The sequence below is a fragment of the Podarcis raffonei genome, chromosome 7, assembly GCF_027172205.1.
Source record: "Podarcis raffonei isolate rPodRaf1 chromosome 7, rPodRaf1.pri, whole genome shotgun sequence".
Classification (NCBI taxonomy): domain Eukaryota; kingdom Metazoa; phylum Chordata; class Lepidosauria; order Squamata; family Lacertidae; genus Podarcis; species Podarcis raffonei.
The window spans coordinates 91,194,922-91,220,793 of record NC_070608.1 but is presented as its reverse complement, the minus strand read 5'-3'; the positions used below and the strand labels follow the sequence as shown (position 1 = coordinate 91,220,793).

The 25,872-nt window shown below is 47.0% G+C and overlaps 1 protein-coding gene across 8 annotated transcripts in view; it reads left to right on the top strand.

Moving 5' to 3' along the window:
• Nucleotides 1-25,872, top strand: part of ADCY2 (adenylate cyclase 2) — a 142,861-nt gene that overhangs the window by 74,510 nt on the left and 42,479 nt on the right. For all 8 annotated transcript variants that reach the window (XM_053397533.1, XM_053397536.1, XM_053397531.1 and 5 more), the window contains 7 exons: nt 3,231-3,311; nt 12,489-12,558; nt 13,321-13,418; nt 15,295-15,379; nt 21,982-22,119; nt 23,037-23,159; nt 23,992-24,176. In XM_053397533.1, coding sequence (XP_053253508.1) covers nt 3,231-3,311; nt 12,489-12,558; nt 13,321-13,418; nt 15,295-15,379; nt 21,982-22,119; nt 23,037-23,159; nt 23,992-24,176 — 780 coding nt within the window. The remainder of the gene's footprint in view (nt 1-3,230; nt 3,312-12,488; nt 12,559-13,320; nt 13,419-15,294; nt 15,380-21,981; nt 22,120-23,036; nt 23,160-23,991; nt 24,177-25,872) is intronic.

Below are 25,872 nucleotides of genomic sequence, written 5' to 3'. Positions count from 1 at the left end.
CCACTTTAGCTAATGGGGCCTCGCCGCCGCTGCACAATTTCTGTTCTCATCCTGAAGCAAAGTTCTCAACCCGAGGTACTATTTCTGGGTTAGCGGAGTCTGTAACCTGAAGCATATGTAACCTGAAGCGTATGTAACCCGAGGTACTACTGTACTCTCTTTAACCAGCAATTCTAATCTATATAAGCATTCACTTTGTTAGCTAGGGTAATTTTGAACAGCAGTTAGGATTAAGCTGAAATAATATAATTCTGCTACAATTTGACTCAGGCAAGCTGATGCTACAGTACATTTGCTCTTGTATTGGCCTGGATTTGTTGAAGTACTTACAGTATTGGAGGGTGACTTAAGCATTTTGTTGCTGCCGCAGTCCTGATTAGAACTGGACCCCCACCCCCCCCACCCCTGCAAACGCTGGCTATTCACAATGGGAGGGGAGTTCCCAATAAAAGCTTTCCTTCCATTATGAATAACAAGCGTGGAAGGAAGTCTAGTTTGGGGACCTTGGTGAGGACAAAGCCCCCCTTTCCTATTCAGTGGTCGTGATCTGCCCCACCATTGAGGGGAAACTCCACTATACAATGTCAAGTCATATGACAGATGCCATGTCTATTTCAGCCCTGAGACTTGAAATCAGCCGACTGCTTAGTAATTGTAAGAATGCCATTTCTGGGCTGGGATAGTCTGGCCACAGGACTTCATGCCCTAGTAACCTCACAGTTAGATTTCTGTAATGCGCTCTACATAGGGCAACCTTTGAAGGTGGTCTGGGAACTTCAGCTAGTGCAGAGTTCTGTTGGATGTTACCTGGTAAAGGGACCCCTGACCATTAGGTCCAGTTGTGGATGACTCTGAGGTTGCGGCGCTCATCTCGCTTTATTGGCCAAGGGAGCCGGTGTACAGCTTCTGGGTCATGTGGCCAGCATGACTAAGCCGCTTCTGGCAAACCAGAGCAGCGCATGGAAACGCCGTTTACCTTCCTGCCGGAGCGGTACCAATTAATCTACTTGCGCTTTAACGTGCTTTCGAACTGCTAGGTTGGCAGGAGCAGGGACCGAGCAACAGGAGCTCACCCCATTGAGGGGATTCGAACCACCAACCTTCTGATTGGCAAGTCCTAGGCTCTGCGGTTTGACCCACAGCGCCACCCGCGTCCCTGTTACCTGGTACACCCACATAAAACCCAACTGCCTGGGATCTGTTCTGACATCCTATGTGCTACTTCTCATGATGTCATTATATAAAGCCATAACTGACTTGGGACCCACTTGCTTGAAGACATGTCCCTCCCAATACCAGCCAGCCCAGGCCTTTCCTGTGGCCTGATGGGTGGCAACGCAGGAGAAGGCTTTCTCTGCAGTGATGTCCCAACTGTGAAATTCCTTTCTCCTGGAGTCATGGATGGCCGTTATGTTATTGGGTTTCCAGTTCCAGGTAAAAACTCACTTGCTTAGCCAGGCATTTGAAGATACATGATGGTTCAAAGTCTTACTGTGGTTGCTGATTGCTCAAACTCTTATGGTCTGACTCAGTGTAGGGCAGCTTCCTGTGTTCCAATTGTTAATATCTTATTTAACTTGTTAATTTTTTATTGGACATGGTAATTGTTTAAAATATTATTTGTGGGTCCCTCCAGGCATCGTTTATTGTCCATTCCTGAAGATTTGTGCTCATTTATGCATGATCTTACTTTCAATAATGTTTGCACCTGCAAAAGTTTTGGGGCAGACATTTTGCTCTGTTTCCAATCATTTCATGTCCCATAGCTTCCTGCTGAAATTCTGTAACTTTTCATACCACAAGGGCTCTGGGGGATGGGTTGGTACCACTTTTGTCACACTATACTGCTTTTCCAGATGGCAATAATGTGGCTTTAGGGAACGACTAATAAAACTGAGTTATATATGGTGCTCCACTATAAATCCAAACACTAATGTACTATTATTGTACCAATGCAGAATACACTTGCAAAAAAATCCAGTCTGGTAGGACCCCATATACCATCTTGAAATCTGGAATGGATGAAGAGCAGTCAAAGCTCAATAAATAGATAAAAATGTTTGTGACCTACTGTGATAGCTCGTGTGTGCTCTTCGCAATAAGCACCTCTGCTCATTCAGAGATATTTACAGTTCTTTATTTTACATATGTACAGGCAGCACATTACAATCATGCATCTGAATCCTCCAGTTCAGATTCTGGGAGTGGCTTTTGCCAGCTTCTCCTCCAACAGAAAAGGCGAGGAAGTTTCCTGTGACGCCTCTCGCCCGTCCTCTTTAACTCTCTCCTCTCCTGGGCAGACAGAATAGGCACCGCCTCACCATCAGTACCAGAACTTCCTGTGCATGCTGGGGCTCTGCTTCTGCATCTAAGAGCCTTTCCGCCTCCTGGCTCTCTCCCCCTTCCCCATCCGTCACTTCCTGTCTACCTCCCTCTGAATGTTCCTCCTCCTCCCCGGCATTCTCTGGCAGCCCCATGACACCTACCTGCCAGGTGACTTGCATACCACCCTCTTTTGTAGTTTCAGGCAAGACAGAAAAGCAGAAGAGTTATTCTCTTAGTGAGCTACCTACCACATGTAGCTGTGAACTATGTTCAGCTTGGTGGGTGCTCTGAGTTGTGTCAGAAAGGAAGGCTCTCCTCTTAGGGCTTTTAGGCTACCTTAGGCTTGTGAAAGGAAGAATATGCCCATGCAGGCATATAGTCAGAGACTTCAGGTGGTGCAGATAAACTTGGTTCATTCATTCAGAGGCTTCATCGTGAAGAGGGAAGAGATAAAATAAGCCAATTCTTGCAAACTTCTAAATGTCACGATACCACAGAATCACATAAGGTAACTGGTCAAGTTTATAGGTAACAAAATGTGTAACTTTACCAGTCCACTTGAGGGCAACCATATCAGACCTAGTTATTCTAAGAGAATTCCTAAATTCTAGTTTCCTGCAGTTTTGGGATGACCTGAAGTTAAACTGTTGGTTATGTTGTTCTAAAGTCATCTCAGCAACAAGTCAACTTCATATTGCAAAACGAATGGCTGATGTTAAATGCAGGTCCAAATATGGCAAATTGTGTAGACTCTGTTTTATATACTGCTGCAGGAAAACAGGAATACAAAGAGCTGGCTTCCTTTTTGTTCTCTGTTCTCTTTGTTCTCTCTAATCGTTGCCATGCCTTATTTGGGTATTTTCCCCAAGGCTACTAACTCCTATTTGCCCTTTTGTCCTCCACAGAACAAAATCTCAGAAGAAGAAGTTTGAAGAAGAACTGAATGAAAGGATGATTCGAGCAATTGATGGAATAAACGCTCAAAAGTATGTTTGCACACAAGGTTGCCCTGATACTGATACCACCAGTAGCGCTCTGTGCAGTGGTGTAGCTGAGGCACTGCTGCTCTCCTGGCTTCCGAAAACAACATGTCACTGGGGCTAACCAATGTGGGGAGGGGCAAGGCACCGAGACCTTGGCACTGTGCAAGCACACAGAAACACAGAAGGGATAACAAGGGCCATCTAGTCCAACCCCCTGCAAAAACTTGCCCAATGTGACCCTGAGAAGAATTGTCTCATGTTCTGCCAACATAATGGCAAGAGTGCCTCATTGGCTGTGCCACTCCGCACTGAGCTCCCTTCACCCTGTCCTCCCCCCACCCCTCTCTCTGGTAAGTCCAGTGATTCACTGTGTTTGGAAGTCAGGAGTTCAAAGGACCAAAACACTCCACTGCTGAATTTCCTATAGATGAGGAATAAGTATTTTAGTAACCTGGGGTGTCTGGTTTATTGGAAGCAAATGAGAACTGAGCAAAGACTATGCTAAATGACTCAGAGACCTATTTAGAACACCATATGAGATGAGGCTCTTTGGTCCTCTTCATTGTTGGGGAATGTGCTATAGGTTGTGGTGGTGGTGGTGGTGGTTGTTACTTTATTAAAAGAATTTCATTTACTGAAAACAAAGTGATGAAAGAAAAAAATTAAGAGAGAGAAAATTATCAAAAATCCAAGAAAAATCATTCCAACTTGGACCAGTTAATATTCTGATATTTTACCAAAGGTATCTATTGTTTGGCTCAACACAGGAATGCGAGTATGAGTGTCAGAGGCTCAGGAGCAGAAGAGCAGGGGAGAGAGCAAATAGAGAGCGGAGGAGAGGAATCAGAGGGGAGCGTAGGGGAATATGACAGTGGCCCGAGAGATTCCATGAGCTTCTCCAGCGAATCAGAAGATTCCCAGGAGGGGGCGCCTATGGTAAGGGCGAGGCGAGTCCCAGGGGGGACGATCCATAAACAAGGAACCAGAGGGGAGTCCCAAAGGAGTAGCGGAGGATTAGGACCAGTTCCCCCACCAGAGCACAGTGGGGGGGAAGAGTCACATGAGTCAGGACCAGCTTCTCCTCCATCGGGGAGTGGGGAAACGGAGGGAAGGCCAGGTCCAGCTAGCCTCCCCGAAAGAGGGAGCAGTGACACAAGTGTAACGGTCAGAAGGAAAGTGGGAGGCTGCGCGCGCGCGCCAAGTTCAAATGTGGAGGAGCGCGGGACAGCAGAAAACCCGGATTGGGAGCCAGGTCCTAAGGCCCGAAGGAGGGGGGGAGAAGAGTCGGCGGACTCAGCGTCAGAAGAATCTCGGAGGGCTGAGACTCCGACTAGCAGGAGGACCCAGAGAAAGAAGGAACAGAGGAAGAGGTGGAGTAAGGCTAGAATCTTAAGCTGGTGTCAGGGGGGAGGAGATTCAGATGGGACTTCTACGGTCTGAGGCATAGACGTAGCGTTGCGCGCTGCGCGTCTGGAAATGAAACTGAACTTCAATAAAGACTTTTTAACTTGAGGAAGAAGCAGCGTTGGTCTTGTGTGAGCTGGGACCTTGGGCAGCGCTGACAGTAAGTCCCATCTCAATAAAACTCTGCAAGCTCACGAAGATAGGCAAAGATGACTACAGAGGAGAAAGTCAAGCAACTGCAGGAGGCGGTCTCAACGCTCTACGCAGAATTGGCTGCGTCTAAGAAAAAGGAAGGAGAAACAGCTGCGCTCTGCCAGGATCTGCAAGCCAGGTGGGACAGATGGGGAAAGGAGGGGCAGCTGGGAGCCAAGCCGGAGGGAGTTGGCCTCGGGAAAAGGGGGGCGAGTATTGTGACCCATTTTGACGGGAACCTGCAGCAGTACCCTAACTTCAGAGCAGAAGTAGTTTTCGCGCTCAAATTGCTTCGGAAAGACTTTAGGGATGAGGAGGAGAAAGTGGGTTTCATAATCACTCATCTGCATGGGGAAGCTAAGTCGTGGCTGCGAACCTTGTTATGCGAAAATGACCCCGCCCTCAAAGATTCAAGCACCTTTATTGAAGCCATGGACGCTTGCTTTAAATCAACGGTGGATGTGGATGTCGCTAGAAGGGAAATGCATGGATTGCGGCAAGGAAAAGCGACGGTGCGCCAGTACCATTCCCGCTTTTTTGGGTTAGTAAATGTGCTGGGCTGGCAGAAGGACTCAGCTGCCGTCAGGGATTTGTTCTGGGAGGGGCTGAATGGAGCCGTGAAAGATGAGCTGGTGAGGGGGGAGAGACCCCAAAATACCACAGAAGTAGTCCAAAGGGCACTCGCAATTGGGGTGCGCCTGGAAGAACGCCCGTGGAGCAGGGAGGAGGGACGAAGAGCACACACGTCAGTTAGAACAACTCCCTTCCTACCCAGAGAGACAGAGCACGCTCAATCAACGCTTCCGCTGGGGAGGGGAGAGGAGCCGATGGAGATTGGAGGTGCAAGGGCTCAGACAGCAAGCAGAGCCCAAACACCAGGAGCAGTCAAGGCGAAGGCTCCTAGAGGGAGCAGGAAGTGTTACATCTGCGACAGTGCACTGCACATGGCCAAAGAGTGTCCCCAGAGGCTCCAGAAGCACACTGCAGCCTCAGCAACTGTAAAAGGAGCAATTCAGCAGGGGGAACAGCAGCAGGGAAACGACGAAGCCTGGTTGGAGACGGAGGCACTGGGGCTCAACCAGGCGAGTCAGTGAAGCAGTCCCCAGAGATTTTGCAGCCCACAGACCCCCTCCCACCCAAACCAGTGGTGCAACTCACTGCATCGCTCCAGCTGCCCGATGGGTTCACCCTGGAGGTCCCTATTACCATTGACTCTGGTAGCAACGCAGACTTTGTAGGGTTGGACTTCGTCAAGCAGCATCGCATAGCACTCCTGCCAGCCACGACGCCCCTAAATGTTGTCACGGTAGATGGCAGGAAGATACTGGGAGGAGAGGTGGTACAGCAGACACCGCCTCTGGTGATGCAAATTGGGAACCACCGTGAAGTCATCAGTTTCAACGTCACCCACCTGTCGGACACGCCCATAGTGTTGGGCATGAGTTGGCTGGATAGGCACAGCCCGGCATTAGCGTGGTACCAGCGGCAATTGACCTTCTGCTCTTCCTACTGCGCAGCGCACTGCATCCAGACCTGCCAGGAAGAAGAGGGGCAAGAGGATGCACCGCAGCTACACCTAGGCATGGTGCAAGCGGTGCCCAACAAGTACAAGGCCTTTTTGGAAGTCTTCTGCGAGAAGGAAGCAGACAAGCTGCCTCCCCACAGACCCTATGACTGCAAGATTGACCTCCTGCCGGGGGCGACGCTGCCGACTGGGAGACTGTACTCCATGTCTGAAGACGAAATGCAAGAACTCAGGGAGTTCATAGATCGCAATTTGAAGCGGGGATTCATCCGGGAATCCAAAGCAGTGGGGGGCAGTCCCGTGTTTTTCGTGAAGAAGAGAGACACGCCCGAACGGAGGCTCATAGTGGATTATAGAATCATCAATTCCAGGACAAAGCCCACAGCATTCCCCATGCCCAAAATTGACGACCTGCTCGCGACGGTGAGGAAGGGACGGATCTTCACCAAGTTGGATCTACGAGGGGCCTACAACCTTATACGCATGCGGGAGGGAGACGAGTGGAAGACAGCCATGTTTACGCCTTTAGGAACCTATGAATACAGAGTCATGCTGTTTGGTCTCCAAAATGGCTCCCATTGTTTCCAAGCTTTCATGCACCACGTGCTAGCGGGACTCCTCTACAAGAAGTGCGTCTGCTTCTTAGATGACATCCTGATCTTTTCGGAATCGCAGGAGGCGCACGAGGAGGACGTCAAGGAGGTCCTGCAGAGACTACGGGAGCACAGACTTTACGCCAAACTGGAGAAGTGCCAGTTCGACACGACAGAGGTGGATTTCCTGGGCTACAAGCTGTCCGACAAGGGAGTTGCCATGGACAGCGCCAAGGTCCGCTCAGTGTTGGACTGGAAGAGCCCGCGCAACCGGAAGGAGGTCCAGAAGTTCGTCGGTTTCGCCAACTTTTATCGCAAGTTCATCAAGGGGTTCGCGAAGGAGACGGCGGCCATCACGGACACCCTCAGCTCCAAGAAGAAGAAGTTCACCTGGACGGACCAGGCGGAGCAGTCCTTTCGGAGGCTCAAGCGTCTCTTCGCGTCCGAAGAACAGCTGCTACACGTAAACCCCAGCAAACCGATGAGGGTTGAAACGGACGCCTCGGACAGAGCGGTGGGGGCGGTCCTGTTGCAGCAAGATCCACAAGGGGACTGGAGACCGTGCGCATTCTACTCCAGGAAGCTCAGCACGTCGGAGCAGAACTACACCATCTGGGACAGGGAGTTGCTGGCCATTCATGCAGCCTTCAAGGCGTGGCAGCACTTCCTCGTCGGAGCCAGACACACAGTGCAGGTCCGCACGGACCATAAGAACCTGGAGTACTGGCGCACGGCGAAGTTCCTGAACCAGAGACACATCCGCTGGGCGGAGTTCTTTGCAGATTTTGATTTCCGGATAGAATACATCCCGGGAGACAACAACGTCATGGCGGATGCGCTATCCAGGAAGCCGCAGTATCTCGAGGAAGCGGCACCGGCAGCGGCCAAACACATTTTCGCACCAGAGGTGTGGGCGTGCGCTTCAGCCGCAGTGGACCTGGACGCAGTCCGTCGCGCACTACAGGCGGATTCGTTTGCGCAATCCAAGATGGAGGAGGTGCGAAACGGCACAGCGAGGGACGACGAGTTCCAGATACGCGACGGACTACTCCTCCGTAAAGGGGCTCTCTACGTACCGGGAGACGACCTTCGCGCGAGAGTCTTGCAGCAGCTGCACGACGCGCCCAGCGCTGGGCACTTTGGCAAGGACAAGACGGCGGAATTAGTCACCAGGGACTTTTGGTGGCCCAAGGTGCGGGGAGAAGTCGCGGATTACGTTTCCAGGTGTGACGCCTGCCAAAGGGCCAAGCCAGTACACAGGAAGCCGGCGGGCCTGCTGGAACCGCTGCAGACGCCGCTCGAACCATGGGAGAAAGTGGCCCTGGACTTTGTTACAGATCTGCCCAGTTCGCGCGGCAAAACAGCGGTACTCGTGGTCGTAGACCTCTTCACCAAGATGGCGCATTTCATTCCGTGCGCGAAGGTGGCCACAGCGGAACAGACCGCCAAGCTGTTCATAGACCACGTGTTCAAAGCTCACGGCTTGCCGCGGTCCATCCTGTCCGACCGGGGCCGCCAATTCATCTCGAACTTCTGGCAGAAGCTGCTGGGCATCCTGAATGTCAAGATCAACTTAGCGTCGGCACGACACCCGCAGACCAACGGACAAGCGGAGAGGGTCAACGCCATCATGCAGCAGTACCTGCGATGCTACGCCAATCAACAGCCCTCGACCTGGGTGGACTACCTACCGCTAGCCGAGTTTGCCTACAACAACACGAAGCACGGGTCTACAGGGGTGACACCGTTCTTCGCCAACAATGGGCGCCACCCCAGAACCTTCCCGGGGTTGGAGACCGAGGCAGAGGGGGAGCCACGGGGGGGCAGAGCACTTAGCCGCAGAGTTACAGGAGGTCCATGAGCAACTCCGAAGGCACTTGGAACTCGCGAAACACGCTTACAAGGTGCAGGCAGACAGGCACAGGAGGGTTGGGGAAGACATACAGGTAGGGGACTGGGTCTGGTTAGCAGCTTAGGCAGTGCCGGCCAGAACGCTAGCTAAGAAGAAGCTCGGGCACAAGCAGCTGGGACCTTACCAGGTCGCGGCACAAATCAATCCAGTGGCCTACCGGTTGACACTCCCGGAGGGCTCCAGAATGCACCCAGTCTTTCACAGGTCAGTGCTCACACCTTACAAGGCACCCCACAGGTTTCAGGCGCCAGGGACCGCACCAGCCCCACGTAGCCCATCGCCAACAGGGGAGGGACCACAGAGGGCGACCCCACTCAACGAGGTCACGGAGATTTTGGACTCCAGATGGGGGGAAGAGGGAGTTGAATATCTCCTCGCCAGGGAGGGTACTCCGGCCAGCGCCAACGAGTGGGTGCCGTGCTATGCCGTAGAGGAGCACTACCTCAAAAACGAGTTCCATTCGATCTTCCCACACAGACCCATGCCGGCGGAGTATTTCGACGACTGGCTTTTCACACCCACACTGTCAGCCAGCACGTTCCAGGGTTTCTCCTCAGATGAGGAGCCGACGCCTGGGATGAGCTCCCAGGAGGAGTCGCTCTCGGGGTTTGTCACGGACCGCTCCTATTGGTGGGACACTCAACCAGAAGTGGGGTGGAGCAGGGAACTGCTGAGGGGGCCCTTGCACACAGCCTCACCCGAGGGACCGGGTGGAGAGGAGGACATGGACGTGTGGGGGGAGGATCTTGGTTTTGAGCACGACAGCAGAGAAATGGAAGCAGAGGAAGTCGACGTCGACGAACCCATCGTGGGGGGGCCTGATCCCGCTGGCCGGTTGCACACCAGGGGGAGAGAACGGAAGCCAGCACTCACACCCCCAGCGCTGGAGCACCTGGAACCCACACCCGAAGAGGGGGAGGGGGGAAGGGGGGACTTCGAGGGGGGGATGGATGTCAGAGGCTCAGGAGCAGAAGAGCAGGGGAGAGAGCAAATAGAGAGCGGAGGAGAGGAATCAGAGGGGAGCGTAGGGGAATATGACAGTGGCCCGAGAGATTCCATGAGCTTCTCCAGCGAATCAGAAGATTCCCAGGAGGGGGCGCCTATGGTAAGGGCGAGGCGAGTCCCAGGGGGGACGATCCATAAACAAGGAACCAGAGGGGAGTCCCAAAGGAGTAGCGGAGGATTAGGACCAGTTCCCCCACCAGAGCACAGTGGGGGGGAAGAGTCACATGAGTCAGGACCAGCTTCTCCTCCATCGGGGAGTGGGGAAACGGAGGGAAGGCCAGGTCCAGCTAGCCTCCCCGAAAGAGGGAGCAGTGACACAAGTGTAACGGTCAGAAGGAAAGTGGGAGGCTGCGCACGCGCGCCAAGTTCAAATGTGGAGGAGCGCGGGACAGCAGAAAACCCGGATTGGGAGCCAGGTCCTAAGGCCCGAAGGAGGGGGGGAGAAGAGTCGGCGGACTCAGCGTCAGAAGAATCTCGGAGGGCTGAGACTCCGACTAGCAGGAGGACCCAGAGAAAGAAGGAACAGAGGAAGAGGTGGAGTAAGGCTAGAATCTTAAGCTGGTGTCAGGGGGGAGGAGATTCAGATGGGACTTCTACGGTCTGAGGCATAGACGTAGCGTTGCGCGCTGCGCGTCTGGAAATGAAACTGAACTTCAATAAAGACTTTTTAACTTGAGGAAGAAGCAGCGTTGGTCTTGTGTGAGCTGGGACCTTGGGCGGCGCTGACAATGAGGCTTCAAAATAAACAAAAGAATATCATCTGCAGATAAAACCAATTTATATTCAACTGAATTGTGAACTGCCCTGTAATAGCACAAGCCGGGGGGGGGGGGGCGGTTTCTAAGGTGAATGTAGACATTCTTGCCCAATTCCTCGGGATAGTGGAAAAGTAGCAGACTTTTGCCATTCACTTTAACTCTAGATGTAGGCGAGTCATACAATATTTTAATCCATTTTATACAACACAAAGGAAAACGAAATTTAGTTAGAGCTACCTCTGTACGCAGGTGGCGCTGTGGTCTAAACACGCTGTGGCTTGCCGATCAGAAGTTCGGCGGTTTGAATCCCCTTGATGGGGTGAGCTCCTGTTGCTCGGTCCCTGCTCCTGCCAACCTAGCAGTTCGAAAGCATGCCAATGCAAGTAGATAAATAGGTACCGCTCCGGCGGGAAGGTAAATGGTGTTTCCATGTGCTGCTCTGGTTCGCCAGAAGCGGCTTAGTCAAGCTGTCTGCAGGCAAATGCCGGCTCCCTTGCCCAGTAAAGTAAGATGAGCGCCGCAACCCCAGAGTCGTCCGCGACTGGACCTAACAGGAGTTCCTTTACCTTTACCTCTGTTTATAAATTTTGTCAAAAGCCTTTTTAGCATCTAGTCATAAAATTAGAAATTGGTCTTTATTTTTGTTTAAATCTACCAAATTCATCACTTCTCTAATATTATCTGCTGCTTGTCTTGTTTTATAAAACTGGTCGGGTCATTCTTAATAACAGATACTATCACTTGCTGGATTCTGTTTGCTAAGGTTGCTGATACATATGCAAACTTTTTTATTTATGTGCATTGTTTTGCATGCTTAAGCCTCAGCTACTTAAACTGAATTTAAGTGTGAAATTTGATCTGCAGTTGTTCCTCTTGCCTTCTGGTTCAGTGGACTGCCTAGAGCATGTGTAGCAGAGCTCCAGAATCCTCACTGGCTGTTTATAATTTGGGGACATAATTCAAGGTCTGGGTTTGACCTATAATTGCTTAAATGAGTTGAATGTCAAGAAGCTGCTCTCTCAAATATTATTTTGGGACCAGATCAACTAAGAGCACCAACACATGATCATATAGTGTTGTTTACTCAGAAGGTTTGAAATCAGAAGGTCTCATTGCCAGTATGGACCGTGGTTATTTGATGCGCCAGTGCCAGAGGAAGAGAAAAAACTTAAACATGTAGCAGAGATTCCCAAAAATAGACCAGAGGCAATTGTACTTCATCCAGCAGAGCTTTACTTGCTACTGAAGGCAAATAAACATAATGGTCACAGATCCAGTACATTCAGGATTGGTACAGTCCATAAAAATCCAGTTGCAGCACTTACAAAACTTATAAACCTATAGCAAGACACTTAACACTAGGCATACTATGTACAGAATACCACACCAAAAGGAAGAGAGATAGAAAGTAAAACCCAGGCTCCTTCTGGTCTATATTTATAGTCAGCATGACCTTAATTGGAAGAGATAAGAGAACCAGTTCAAACCAGCTTCCCAGAAGGTATAACCCAAACAATCATGAAGCTTCTTTCATACAGAGTAGCTTCCAGAACCTTCTTGAAATAATCAGAATAGGAAAAATCTCTACACATCAGATCAATACTTTCTGCACTAAGAAACGCAAACTCCCTATATTAAAAATTGAAATTGGTTGTATTCCCTCACAGGGCTATAGTTTCTTTTCTCAGGCTTCCCTGTGCCTCTTACTTAAACTTTTCAGAAAAATATAATAAGCAAATAATTATCCAGCTTTATGTATAATATTCTGTATGTTCTTTCTTCCTCTTCTAGGCAGTGGCTTAAGTCTGAGGATATTCAAAGGATATCATTGCTCTTCTATAACAAAGAACTGGAAAAAGAAGTAAGTAACACTTAGCATAGAAGGGATGTGGGTGGCGCTGTGGGTTAAACCACAGAGCCTAGGACTTGCCAGAGCGGTACCTATTGATCTACTTGCACTTTGACGTGCTTTCGAACTGCTAGGTTGGCAGGAGCAGGGACCGAGCAACGGGAGCTCACCCCGTCGTGGGGATTCAAACCACCGACCTTCTGATCGGCAAGTCCTAGGCTCTGGTTTAACCCACAGTGCCACCCGCGTCCCTATAATTATAGTTACATACCCCAAATAGTCGCAGTTTTTGAGCCCCTTGTTTATGTAAAACATTTTTTAAACAAATGGTCAAGAGAGGCACAACTGTTAGTGGCAGTGCCTCCTCTTGCTGTTTTCTTTCTGGAAAACCATTGAAGAGGTACAATATAACAATATAAAATCTGTGATGTCCAAGAGTCCATCTAGTTTGGTGCCCCCTGACCAAAGAGATGCTTCCAGGAAGCCTATCAGCTGGGCATGAAAGCAAGACCCATTTCCCATAATTGGTCCCTCTGCCACTAGTGGGCAGAGGTGCATCGCCGTGGTACATGGAGGTTCTGTTTAGCTACTATAGCTAAGAGCAGCTGATAAACCTGCTCTCCGTGATTTTTTCCAGTTCTTTTCTTTAAAGTCTTTGAGTTAATGGTCAGCTCAGGAAGCATAAGCCTGTGCTCTAGTAACTGAGTTAATTTTACCAACTGTTTTAAAATTATGCTAGGTTTTTTTTGTAATCTCTTTCTAATTTTGTTTTAGTATAGAGCAACAACGCTTCCTGCGTTCAAGTACTATGTGACCTGTGCTTGTCTTATATTCTTCTGCATTTTTCTTGTGCAGATCCTAGTACTACCCAAGTAAGTAAGAAATTTGCGCAGCTCTTTGTTTATCTCCATTCATGTTGTTGTCACCCTTTTCAGTTCTGGGAATGTTGTGCCATTAATCCCAAATGCAATAAGGGACTGGCTGATTAAATAAATAAATAAATCCTGGCGTGTAATTCTGCTTCTATTTCTGGCTGGTTTTGCCCTCCTACATCTTTCTGACCCATCAGTGCCCATTGGGACAGAGCTACAGAGCTGGCCTTCCAACACTGGTATTGCTGCAGCATGTCTGGATGGGACTGGGATGGGACACTGTGTTGTGACACACAGACAAATGACTGGTTTCTGGGAAAGAGCCTCTGGGTGGGAGCAGTTCAAGTCATACAAAACTGCTCAAAAGCCTTCTGCAATGCAAACCGCTGTTGAATTTCATGCATTTATAAATAGGAAACTTTCAGAATATTGGGATGGGAGCAGTAGAACAGTATGTACAGTACACTTGAATTTCCAAAAAAACAAACCACTTGTACCATCGATTGTCAGGAAGCAATTGACAAAAAAAGAAAGAAAGAAAGAAAGAAAGAAAGAAAGAAAGAAAGAAGAAGTTCAAAAAACCCACTTGTGTTTATAAGGGCTTTCTTTCTCCTGCACCTGGTAAAAGAAAAGGGAGGGCTGCCATGGATTTTTATATTCAAAAGATGTTTTAACAATGAAGCTCTTATGCAGTCCAAGCCTCTGCACTGACTGAAATCTGTTGAAAGCTTCATGAATGTACAAAAAAAAAAAACCACCCAACCCCACAGAGTGAAAGATACTGAAATTATCAAACTCAAGTCAAAGCTCTTGAAGATAAAAATTAGCTCCCTGCAGGAATCTGTCAATGAACATCTTTCCCATACATATATTGAAATCTTAAAAACAGGGATAGACAGAAGGTGCCATTGGTTAATGACAGACTAGTTTGTAGTAGCCTACTTAATACCTCCTTGTTTCTGGGATTCTTGCAAAGAATGCTGGACTGCTTAGCTAGCTCCAATTTTGGGAGTCCCTGGGCAATACACTAGCATTGGCCCCTCAGATCTATTTTGTTCCTACCCATGTAAAAAAGAAAACGACAGCAGCCTTGAGAAGGTACATTGCGTTTCTCCAAACCCAGTACATAAGCACATCTAGTCTTAAAGCATGTTTGTTTTGGCAAAAGGGCTTCCAGGAAAGATTGCTGCCACATGGAATGAGAGGTGTTGCCTGGAAGGAGTAAACGTCCTTGCTGCTCACATGTTGGATAGATCATAGTCCATGTCAGAATCCACATGGGTACTCTAATAGGAAAGTTTGCAGGAGGGGTTAGTGGTGGGCCTCCAGCATTCTGACTCTCATCTGTGGCTAAATGGAGATCGATGATAGATATAATTTTTAGCTTGCTTTTCTGGGCAAATGCCCATGCAAAGCAGCTTGCAATCAAAAACAAAGAAAGATGAAAAGAGCAGGAATATAAAAGTTGATGTTATTCAGCAAGCCACTTCTTAGTTCCTCAACAAGTGCAAATATTCATTTAGATTACTTATACCTAAAACTAATCTAACCTACAATTATTAAAAGATCCATTCCTTAGTATTCACTCTTGTTTTGAAAATTTAAAACATACCAGAATGTACCATTGGGATTTCAATACAACCAAAGTAGACCAATCAAGACTGAATTCATTCTGCCTATTCTTTAAGATACAATAATATATGATGCATTTTCTTTCTTCCTTTTAAGCAATTTTCAAAGGAGGCAGACCCACATGGCTGTTGCAGTCACATTAAGTGACTGCAAACGTGCTTGAACAATCCATCAACCAGAATTCCTTCTGTGTCTTTTATTTGTACATTGGTTTCTCTAACAGGCCTTTCTTCCTGTCTTGTAGAAAGTCTGCCCTTGGGATCTCCTTTGGAGCTGCCTTCCTTGTGCTCTCCTTCATTCTTTTTATCTGTTTTGCTGGACAGCTTTTGGTAGGTATTAAGAGAATGCCCTAGCAACACAATTCGTTCTGCATAAGCAATGAGGCCTTAACGCCCATGCAATACAGCCAAGGTTACTTTCCCTTCCTGTTAGTTGTCTGGGTGAGAAATAAACCTTTTGAGAACTTCCTTTCTTGGAGTTAATTTGCTTAACACTTTTCTCAATGATGTGAAATGCAGAAGCTTTTTCATATAGGCATTGCTATGTACTGACCTTTACTGGAGATGAAAAACGGAGAGACTTGCATTGTAGCTTGTCTGACCTGTCATAGCCAATGACTTTTGCTGACAAGCATGAATAATTTTTAATTAAGTCCCCCCCCTCCAAAAAAAATGTGTAACCAATCAAGAATTTAAACTAATATACAACATCCTGAGATAAAAGGTTCTAAACCCCGCACATCTCAGGTCACAAGTGGCTCTTGAAATTGAACAGTTTACTGTGTGGGATGGAGGGGATGCTGTTTCAGGATCAAGCTGCACAGTTCTGCTCTGGAGTGCAGGTTTCTACCCCCACACAAATGGACAGCACGGGGCCTCCAGTTCAGTTTGGGATTATAGCATGGAAGGGTAAGGGGACTTGTTTACAGTGCAAGTTGCAAGTAGGAGGCCCCTAATACACTTGAGTCTTCACTCACTACAGTAAGGGCCCATCCACACAGCTGTTTGTCCTGTGATTTCTAGCCTTTTGTATCTATCTATTATCACGGGTCCAGTAGGGTTTTTTTTTGTCCCATTGCCTTTCCTAGGAAAACGCGCTGTTTCCTGCTGAATCAGGACAAACATTAGTCTACAGAAAACTGGAAGAAATATTTGTCCCTCTTCTAATCCTAAAATAGATCTTGAAGGGGAATAAGCATGCTTTCCTGGGAGCTATGTTTGGGGCAATCTGTTCTTCCCTCCTTTCCTTCTTTCCCCCCCATCACCTACAGAATAATATCTCTGGTTGCAGTGCACTTCCAGTTTTCTCTGAGTGCTTAATTTTTTATTACTCTTCCCTGTTTAGCGCTAATAAAAACTGTGGTCAAATGATACATGTGCAAAATGTGTGTGTTCCTGCTCGTTTTCTTTGATTTGTTGTGATGATTCCAATCACAGCTTTATTTTCTGTCTTTAAAAATAAGTGTTAATTAATAGGTATTGGAAGGGTCGCAGCTCCTTTTGTATATGTCAAATGATGGTTTGATTCTCTGGTTTTCTGATTCTCTGACTCTCTGCCACGGGTGGGGGGAGCTGAAGGTGAAGACAACATGAAAAGCAGACTATTGGTTATACGAAGAATGAAGGGGGAAACACTGGGTTTTGGGGGTCTTTCCCAAGTAAAATCCAAGGCAAAAATCACAAGTGGGAACACCCAGCCCTGGACCAAACTGAAAATGGCACGAAGAGTTCTGGATTTAAGGGGAAACATGGCTGGGCCCTAAGCGTGCGTAGAAATTGTACTCAAGGCCAGAACTAAGGCGACATATAGTTATGCACTGAGAAAAAGAAATCTGAAGTCTTTATGGGAACACAGAACTTGTTCTACCGGATCCTGACCCCAGGAGTTCCATTGCAGCACAACCACCACCACTGGTAACTCGGCTTATCAAAACTTTGGGTCAGCGTTCTCAGGACAATGAATCAGAATGAAGAAACTGCTTTAAAGAGATCCAGGCTCTGAATGATGCTCTTTGTTACTTATCCCAGCAAGAGGAAAATGAGATTGTCCTGCAGTTGCAGGGAATCCAGTTAACACTGACCAGATATAGGTATCACTGGGTGCTGACTACATTGCAGTAACATACTTTGTCTCCTGTTTTCCCCAAATGTTTCAGAAGAAGAGAGCAGCTGAAGAAGCCTGCATCTCAGCTAGGAAGAAGAACTTGACTGGGGGTTTAGTAGGGATTTGAGACTTTGGGGCTTTGGACAACTAGGACAACGTCCCTCATTGTTAGTGGCATTATATGCTAGCCTGCTCTCAAGCATTTTACTTGCACTTTTGTGCATCTGTTTGGAGCTTGAAGCTGGCAAGTCAGTGCACCTACTTGCAAATGCAAATGGATGGATTTGTCCCTTGTGGAGTGCACTTGCACCACAAGTAGGTAAAGAGCACCCAGGAACAAATGAGAAAGAGAAAAGACAAAATCAGATCAAATGAAGCCATGATGGAGGTGCTGCAGCGGAGGCTGCTCTCAAAGTGTGCTAGACAAAAAGTGCCTTAAGACAAAAGTTGTGCTCAGAATGAAAGGATGGCTTTTGATTGTTTTCTTTCTCTGAAGAGGTAATTACATTACTGCAAAGGTGCTTTGTGTTCTAAGGAACATACACATTTCCTTCCTGTACAGTTATCATCATATTATTACAAAAAGGAGATATTTTAAGGGAGGCCTGGCATTTTTTATATTAATTCCAGTCTCCTTTGCAGCTGCCTGTCTTTTGCTTTCAGTAATACTTTTTATCTGTTTTGCTGAATAGCTCAGTAGGTGCTGGGAGCATGTTGCTTTTCTTAGAACCTCAATTCCAGTAATGAGGCCATAATATCTCAACATTATTGAAGACCACCTTATAAAGAAAAGTTCCTTCAGCATAATATCCTTCTTCGTAGCTTGGGTAAGGAAACAGATCGCTGAGGACTTTCTTCCCTGGAGTTAATTTACTTTTACTTACCAACCTGTGATGATTTCTAGAGTTCACATCACTCAGTGTTGTCAAGACTGCAAGCAATTTCTTTCTCGCCCATTGTGTTTTCTGTTAAATGAAACTGTCTTACTAGCTGGACAGTTTTTCCAAAGCGACTTGGTTTTTGATGTATAGGAGAAAAAAAGCAAAAAGGGTATGTGACCTGATGTGTCCCTGATTGTTACTTAACAGGTGGATGCCAAATATCTCTTGAGCTTGAAATGTACAGATAGTTTTCAGGTCGGAGCTGTTCCTACTCCAAGTAATGCCAAATAAAAGAACAGGAGGAACCTGGAAAAAATAAAGCATTCATTCTAGTGAAAGGCACAAAGATCACCCCCCCCTTTCTTAATGCAGTACCTTTATTGAATGTTGCAGCTCTCTTCAAACATAAACCTTTTTGGTTAAAAGTAGCTTTTATCAATGCTGATAAAAGGTTCCATGAAAGTGTTTAGGTAAGTGGTGTTAGTGTAATAAAACTGGTATGTAGACATTTAGGGTATGTTGTTAAAGCAGCCATGCTACCGAAGGCAGAGATTTATTTCATACGCTTTTCAATGTCTTAACAATGTGGAGCGTTGTTGGGTGGAATATCAAACATTTTCAGGGATGCACCCTTGAAATAGTTCAGTGTAAGGTGTGGCAGACATCCTGAGCCAGACATCCTGGAGAGCCAGATATCCTGGAGAGTGAAGTCAAATGGGCCTTAGAAAGCACTGCAAATAACAAGGCCAGTGGAAGTGATGGTATTCCAGCTGAACTATTTGAAATTTTAAAAGATGATGCTGTTAAGGTGCTACACTCAATATGCCAGCAAGTTTGGAAAACTCAGCAGTGGCCAGAGGATTGGAGAAGATCAGTCTACATCCCAATCCCAAAGAAGGGCAGTGCCAAAGAATGCTCTAACTACCGCACAATTTCACACGCTAGCAAGGTTATGCTTAAAATTCTACAAGGTAGGCTCAAGCAGTATGTGGACCGAGAACTCCCAGAAGTGCAAGCTGGATTTAGAAGAGGCAGAGGAACCAGAGACCAAATTGCAAACATACGCTGGATTATGGAGAAAGCTAGAGAGTTCCAGAAAGACATCTACAGTGGTACCCCGCAAGACGAACGCCTCGGAAGACGAAAAACTCGCTAGACGAAGGAGTTTTTCGTTTTCTTAGCCGCTTCGCAAGACGCATTTCCCTATGGACTTGCTTCGCAAAACGAAGCTTGCCCCGCATGCTCCGGGGATAGTGGGGAAGCGCAGCGCGTCTTCCCCGCTGTCCCCGGACCTCTTTTGAAGCAAGGGGCGGCGGGGAGAAGATCGCTTCTCCCCGTTGCCAGCCCCGCAATCTCTGGGGACAGAGGGGAAGGCGCGCGCGCCTTCCCCTCTCTCCCCGGACCCCTTTTGAACCAAGGGGCGGCAACGGGGAGAAGCGATTCTCCCCGCTGCCCCTTCCCTTGCTTTAAAACAGGTCCGGGGACAGAGGGGAAGGTGCACATGCCTTCCCCTCTGTCCCCGGAGATTGCGGGGCAGGCAACAGGGAGAAGCAATCTTCTCCCTGCCGCCCCTTGCTTTAAACAGGTCCGGGGACAGAGGGGAAGGCGCGCGGCGCTTCCCCTCTGTCCCCGGACGGTCTCCATAGGAACATATTGATTGATTTTCAATGCATTCCTATGGGAAACCGTGCTTCGCAAGACGAAAAACTCGCAAGAAGAAAAAACTTGCGGAATGAATTAATTTCGTCTTGCGAGGCACCACTGTACTTCTGCTTCATTGACTATGCAAAAGCCTTTGACTGTGTGGACCACAGCAAACTATGGCAAGTTCTTAAAGAAATGGGAGTGCCTGATCACATCATCTGTCTCCTGAGAAATCTCTATGTGGGACAAGAAGCTACAGTTAGAACTGGATATGGAACAACTGATTGGTTCAAAATTGGGAAAGGAGTACGTCAAGGCTGTATATTGTCTCCCTGCTTATTTAACTTATATGCAGAATTCATCATGCGAAAGGCTGGGCTGGATGAATCCCTAGCCGGAATTAAGATTGCCGGAAGAAATAACAACCTCAGATATGCAGATGACACAACCTTGATGGCAGAAAGTGAGGAGGAATTAAAGAAACTTTTATTGAGGGTGAAAGAGGAGAGTGCAAAATATGGTCTGAAGCTCAACATCAAAAAAACGAAGATCATGGCCACTGGTCCCATCACCTCCTGGCAAATAGAAGGGGAAGAAATGGAGGCAGTGAGAGATTTTACTTTTTTGGGCTCCATGATCACTGCAGATGGTGACAGCAGCCACGAAATTAAGAGACGCCTGCTTCTTGGGAGGAAAGCAATGACCAACCTAGACAGCATCTTAAAAAGCAGAGACATCACCTTGCCAACAAAGGTCCGTATAGTAAAAGTTATGGTTTTCCCAGTAGTGATGTATGGAAGTGAGAGCTGGACCATAAAGAAGGCTGATCGCCAAATAATTGATGCTTTTGAATTATTGTGCTGGAGGAGACTCTTGAGAGTCCCATGGACTGCAAGAAAATTAAACCTAGTCTTCATTCTTAAGGAAATCAGCCCTGAGTGCTCACTGGAAGGACAGATCGTGAAGCTGAGCCTCCAATACTTTGGCCACCTCCTGAGAAGAGAAGACTCCCTGGAAAAGACCCTGGTGTTGGGAAAGATGGAGGGCACAAGGAGAAGGGGGCGACAGAGGACGAGATGGTTGGACAGTGTTCTCAAAGCTACCAGCATGAGTATGACCAAACTGTGGGAGGCAGTGGAAGACAGAAGTCCCTGGCGTGCTCTGGTCCATGGGGTCACAAAGAGTCGGACACAACTAAACAACAACAAGGTGTGGCAGAAGGACCCGGACAAAACTTTTGGTGCTACTCATGTGCCCTGTGACAAACGGAAGAAAACGTGGAACAAGCCGAAGGGTGGATAGGCCCTCTGTCACATGTTCAGTTGCCTTTGTTCGTTGCTTTTTAAATAAAAGTTAAAGGGATGGAGAGAAATGTCCCCCATGGGAATTTTGCAATGTGTGTTCATGGCAAGTAATCTAAGCAGAAACTGAGAGAGAATAAAATGAAGTAGGTTATGGATAAATGGCTGGTGCTCCTTCTGGGCTGATCATGTCATAATAATTGTAGTTTATTTTAGCAGTTTTTAAATTTAATTGTAGCTGAGTTTTACTTACGTGAAAGTGGAAAGCAGTTATGGTAACTTCAGTTTTAAATGTTTTTATAGAATCCGTTCACATGTATCTGAAATAAAAGTGCTCAAGACTGAGATGTTGATAGTGGGGACTTTTGTAGTACAGAAAGCTTTTAGGGTTTAATTTTTTTATGATGTCATACTCTTCCCAGGGAGGTCTGCCTGGTTAGATTTATTGTAGTCCTTACACAGCAAATGAAATAACTTTTCATGCTGCTTGGCTTTAGGGCTCTGTGAGTCGAATGGTTTTTAATACTGCGTTTATCATTCTGCTATTAATGTTTAGTATTGTTAATGGGTTTTTAACGTGTCTGGATCCTTTCTTTAATATACTGCGAATTTTAAAATTATGCTATACTTGCTAGCTACTCTGAAGTCTCTGCATTTGCCAAAAAATGAAATAAGAACTGTCTGATCCCCGGATCCTACATAAGACTCAGTTGATCAGTGACCTTTGCGCTTAATTCCCTTTTTATCTACTGTTGTGGTTAGCCAGTCATTTCCTACCTTACAGCTCCAATATGGAAATAGTTGCAATTCAGTGCACATTTTAATCCACTCGAGAACAATTCATCAATGTGTTTGAGCAATGCTTGAGACCCTCTCCTCAGCTGCTCTCTGTGCATCGCCTGCATGTTCTTGCCGTTTAAAATTGTGAGAATTATTGCTTGAAGTTAACGTGGAAGAAACAGATTATTCATAGAGATGCATTTTCCTGTATTCCGTGTACAGCAGTGCAACAAGAAAGTCTCGGCCTCACTGATGTGGATCTTGAAGTCCTCCGGAGTCATCGCAAACCACCCCTGGCCACGTATCCTGCTCACTTTGATAACAACAGCTATAATATTAACAATGGCTGTATTCAATATGGTAAGTTGAACGGGATTTTGTTTCCATTGCTATTTTTCTATCTTTCTGACGTGTTTCTGTGATGCTTGTTACATGCAGCAGTTGCACTCGGGTTTGGGGTTGACTCAACCTGCCCCCAAAGTTGCACACTCTGGTTAGCCTTGCTCCTGGTGTCCACACATACGGTGATAACATCTGCAAGGAAAGAGCTGTACATGCAGAGCCCTCTCTGTGCAGATGTTTGCAGTGGGGCCAGGGCTTATCAAAGAGCCTGGTGTTGGGGCTGGCTTGTTGACAGAGCTCCACTTGTGGATTGATGCACTTTGGGGTCAGATCACCTGAATAGAGCTAGTATAAATAAAGAAATGGGGCAAAGCCAGTGTCTGAGGAAACAAAGGAGTTGAAGAAAGGAGGCGCTGAGGAAGAATAGCCCTAGAGAAAAATCTTACAAGGGTCTATACACCATTGGCAAGAAGGAACTAGACCAGCAAGGGAGATTTGAGAACTGTGGACCATAGCCTGGGTGGCAAAGTGGGTATATGGTTGCTAGGTCAATGATCTTGACCTCAACTAGTCTGCTGTACCTTTGACAATTTCCAGAGGGGTACCGTGTCACTCTCGTTGCATAAAAACCAACAAGAATTCTGCGGCACCCTAAAGACTATAAATTTATTATGGTATCAGCTTTTATGGACTACCACCCACCTCGTCAGATACAACAAATCTTTCTTGCTAAGCACTGTTGCACATTTCAGGTCTCCAGAACCTGAAGGTTCATAGTCCTGGGCCAAAGCAAGATAGACTGAGGTAGTTGTTGTCCCACCCCCATGGGGGCATTAAAGGCTGTTTGAAGATGAATTATTGTCCCTTTTGCCTCTAAAGGTGGTAGGTTCATGTCTCGTTTTTCCAGATCCTAAGAGATTTCATGTTTGTTCTAGTTTTTCTTGGACGATGATGGTGTGCTTGAATTCCTCTCCATGCTAAATACATCAAATGCAAGTTCTCTGAATGCAAGCAGTCATATCCTCTCATATATGCAAAACAACTATTTTTTCCTTCCAGTAAGTTCATATTATATTTCTTATTTGTATAAGCTTGTTCCGGTACCGTCAATAGAGCCAGAAAGACTAAGGTCCACTTTGGAGGCACCTCTTAACGTTCCCTCCATAGTTGCTACTGCTATGCAAAGGTTTCCATTCCAAGGAAATGTCACACCTTCGCAGGAGCTGTTAGACATTCTAGCAAAGGGCCTTGGGGAAAGAAGTTCTGCTGGGTTCACTGGGACAAACTCCCAAGTGAGTGTACATAGGATTGGAGTCTTTTAGTCCAGTCCTAACTACATTTGCATGAAAGTCCATGCTCCTTCAGGTTCTTCAATTAAGGAGACTAAGGAGCAGGAAACCAGCAGGCAGTGCCAGCCTTTGGTTGGTTGTAAATGTGGGGGCAGGTTGAGTGTGGTGGGGCACTGCCCTGTTGGCCTTAATGGAGCAACCTCCACTGTCCTGAACCAAGAGGGAGGGGCTATTGTGTAGGTCCTTCTCATCCAGTTGTCTCCTGGTTGCGAAGCAAGTACAACAATTACGCAGGATGGACCTGGGGAATTGATTATGAGGTTCCAGCGTTTTAAATGTCACCACAGTGGCATGGGATGAAACCACAGAAACCATTGTGATAATGCCCCCTCCGATCTCATGGAGCATGTGAAAATAGGCTCTTGTTCATGGAAAACTCACTTGTCATGGAGAAGACTTGGATTCTTCACCCTGACACACACACTGTATGTGTGAATTTATTTTTATTTATTTTCTACTTGAGGGCACAACCCAACCACAGATTAGTGAGAACTAGGCCTTAGCTGCAAACTAAATCCAAATATTTGCTTTCCTTTTCCAGTACTTCATCTATAGTTGCATCCTGGGCTTGATTTCCTGTTCTGTTTTCCTCCGGATAAATCATGAGCTGAAAATGGCAATCATGCTGCTTGCTCTGGTGGCCTATAATGTCATTCTTCTGCACACACATGGTTCTGTGCTGGACAGCTACAGCAAATCCCTCTATACAATGGCGCCTCTGAAAAGGTAGGCCAGCGAATCTGAGCCTCGGGGAAGGAGCTGCTGAGGTGTTGTTAGAGCCACAGAGCTGCCTGCACTGCGCTCCTCCTCTGGTAATGTGTAGTAGTCGAACAAATGTGGCATGACATCAACATACTTTGTGGGCTCATCCACACTCCTGATTGTCCTGTGCCTAGAAATCACAGGGCCGAGAGGTTTTCTGCTTCTCCTGTGCTTTCTATGCACGGATCCAAGCCGTTTCCCTTTTGCCCTAGAGCTTTCCCCAGGGAAACCTGCTCTTTAGCACTGATGGGACAGGTGGGGCTTGTCAAGCTGGGAAGGGAGCCCATCAGGGAGAAGGAAAACTGATTCTATACCTCCACTGCCTTGTGGGATGTCTTTGGGAAAAGAAAAGGCTAAGGAGTGAATTCTACACAAATCCAGAATGGAGTTGGATGGTGCCTTGTGTGCCTCCTTCTGGTAAATCCAGCAGCCAAGCTGGTGTGAAACGTATTGCCCTGCTTTCCTTTGGACCACATCAGTGAAGCTGAGAGGTGGGTCTTGTCCTCTTGGCAGCTCATGACCTCCATATACACTGTCCAGTGAGTGTGGGGAGGTCACTTCAGTACTGCTACCGGAGCAAAAAGGAACGCAGGAGGCAGAAGTTACAAGGTGCCGGTTTCTGCTGCCACAGCAGGCACTGTGATCCTTCAGCGGTTTGACTTCACCCCTGGAGATGCACTCCATTGCTTCATGAGACAGATGGATGCCAACAACAGTGCTGAATTGGATCAGACATCACTCCATGGAAAACCCAATGGATGTTTTCTCTACCGGAGCTCTAAAGAGCAGGTTTCCCCAGGGGAAAGCAGGGGGACCAGCAGAAGTGTGGACAAGCCCTGTGTTAGCCTGCTGGTTATGTGGGGTGTGGAGATCCACAGTATGGCGATGTCACGTCACACATGGGCTCAGCCGTGGCAGCTCTGTCTCCCTTTAAAACCTAGTTTGGCCCCTGCTTCCTGGAGGAGGGAGGAAAAAACAATTGCGTTCAGTTCAGCTGTTTGGTTTAGGTTTTATAAGTAGCATGACAAAATAATAATAATGCAAATATCGCCAAGCAGGCAAGGGCAATAACAAGCAGGGCAGGCGTTAATTTTCAGGATTGCAGAATTGACCCACCTGTCTCCAGATTTGTCAGGCTAGCAAGAGATAATGTTCTCTAGCATTAGTGATTATATGTGCAATTACTGTGGCATTATTCATAGGAAACTAATATGTTCCACAAATGAGGTATTTAATTTTCTTTACCGTGACCAAAATTTCATTCTCTCAATACAAATTTCTTCAAAGGAAATGTGATTCATAAATGAAATAAATAAACAAAAATAAAGATCATAACTCTAGTTATCTGATCTCTTTATGAAAAGGGGCATGGAAACAAATAACAGTCTGAAAGCTTTGCGCGCCTGGTGTGACCCTACTAGAGCGTAAATTGTTCCTCGTATCCTATATAGTTCCTCTTTACAGCAGATGTATGTGTTGTCTGGAATCTTGCTGCAATTAAACTAATGGCAAGGGGGAGATCCCAAAATACATTGGAAACTAGTCAGTCAGAGAGAAAACTTGACTTATTTTCATTGAACCCTGCTCATGAATTTCTTATATGGAGAAACATTTGCTCACATCAGATAGCAGCCTAAAGTGTTATAGTGCAAGAAATGCT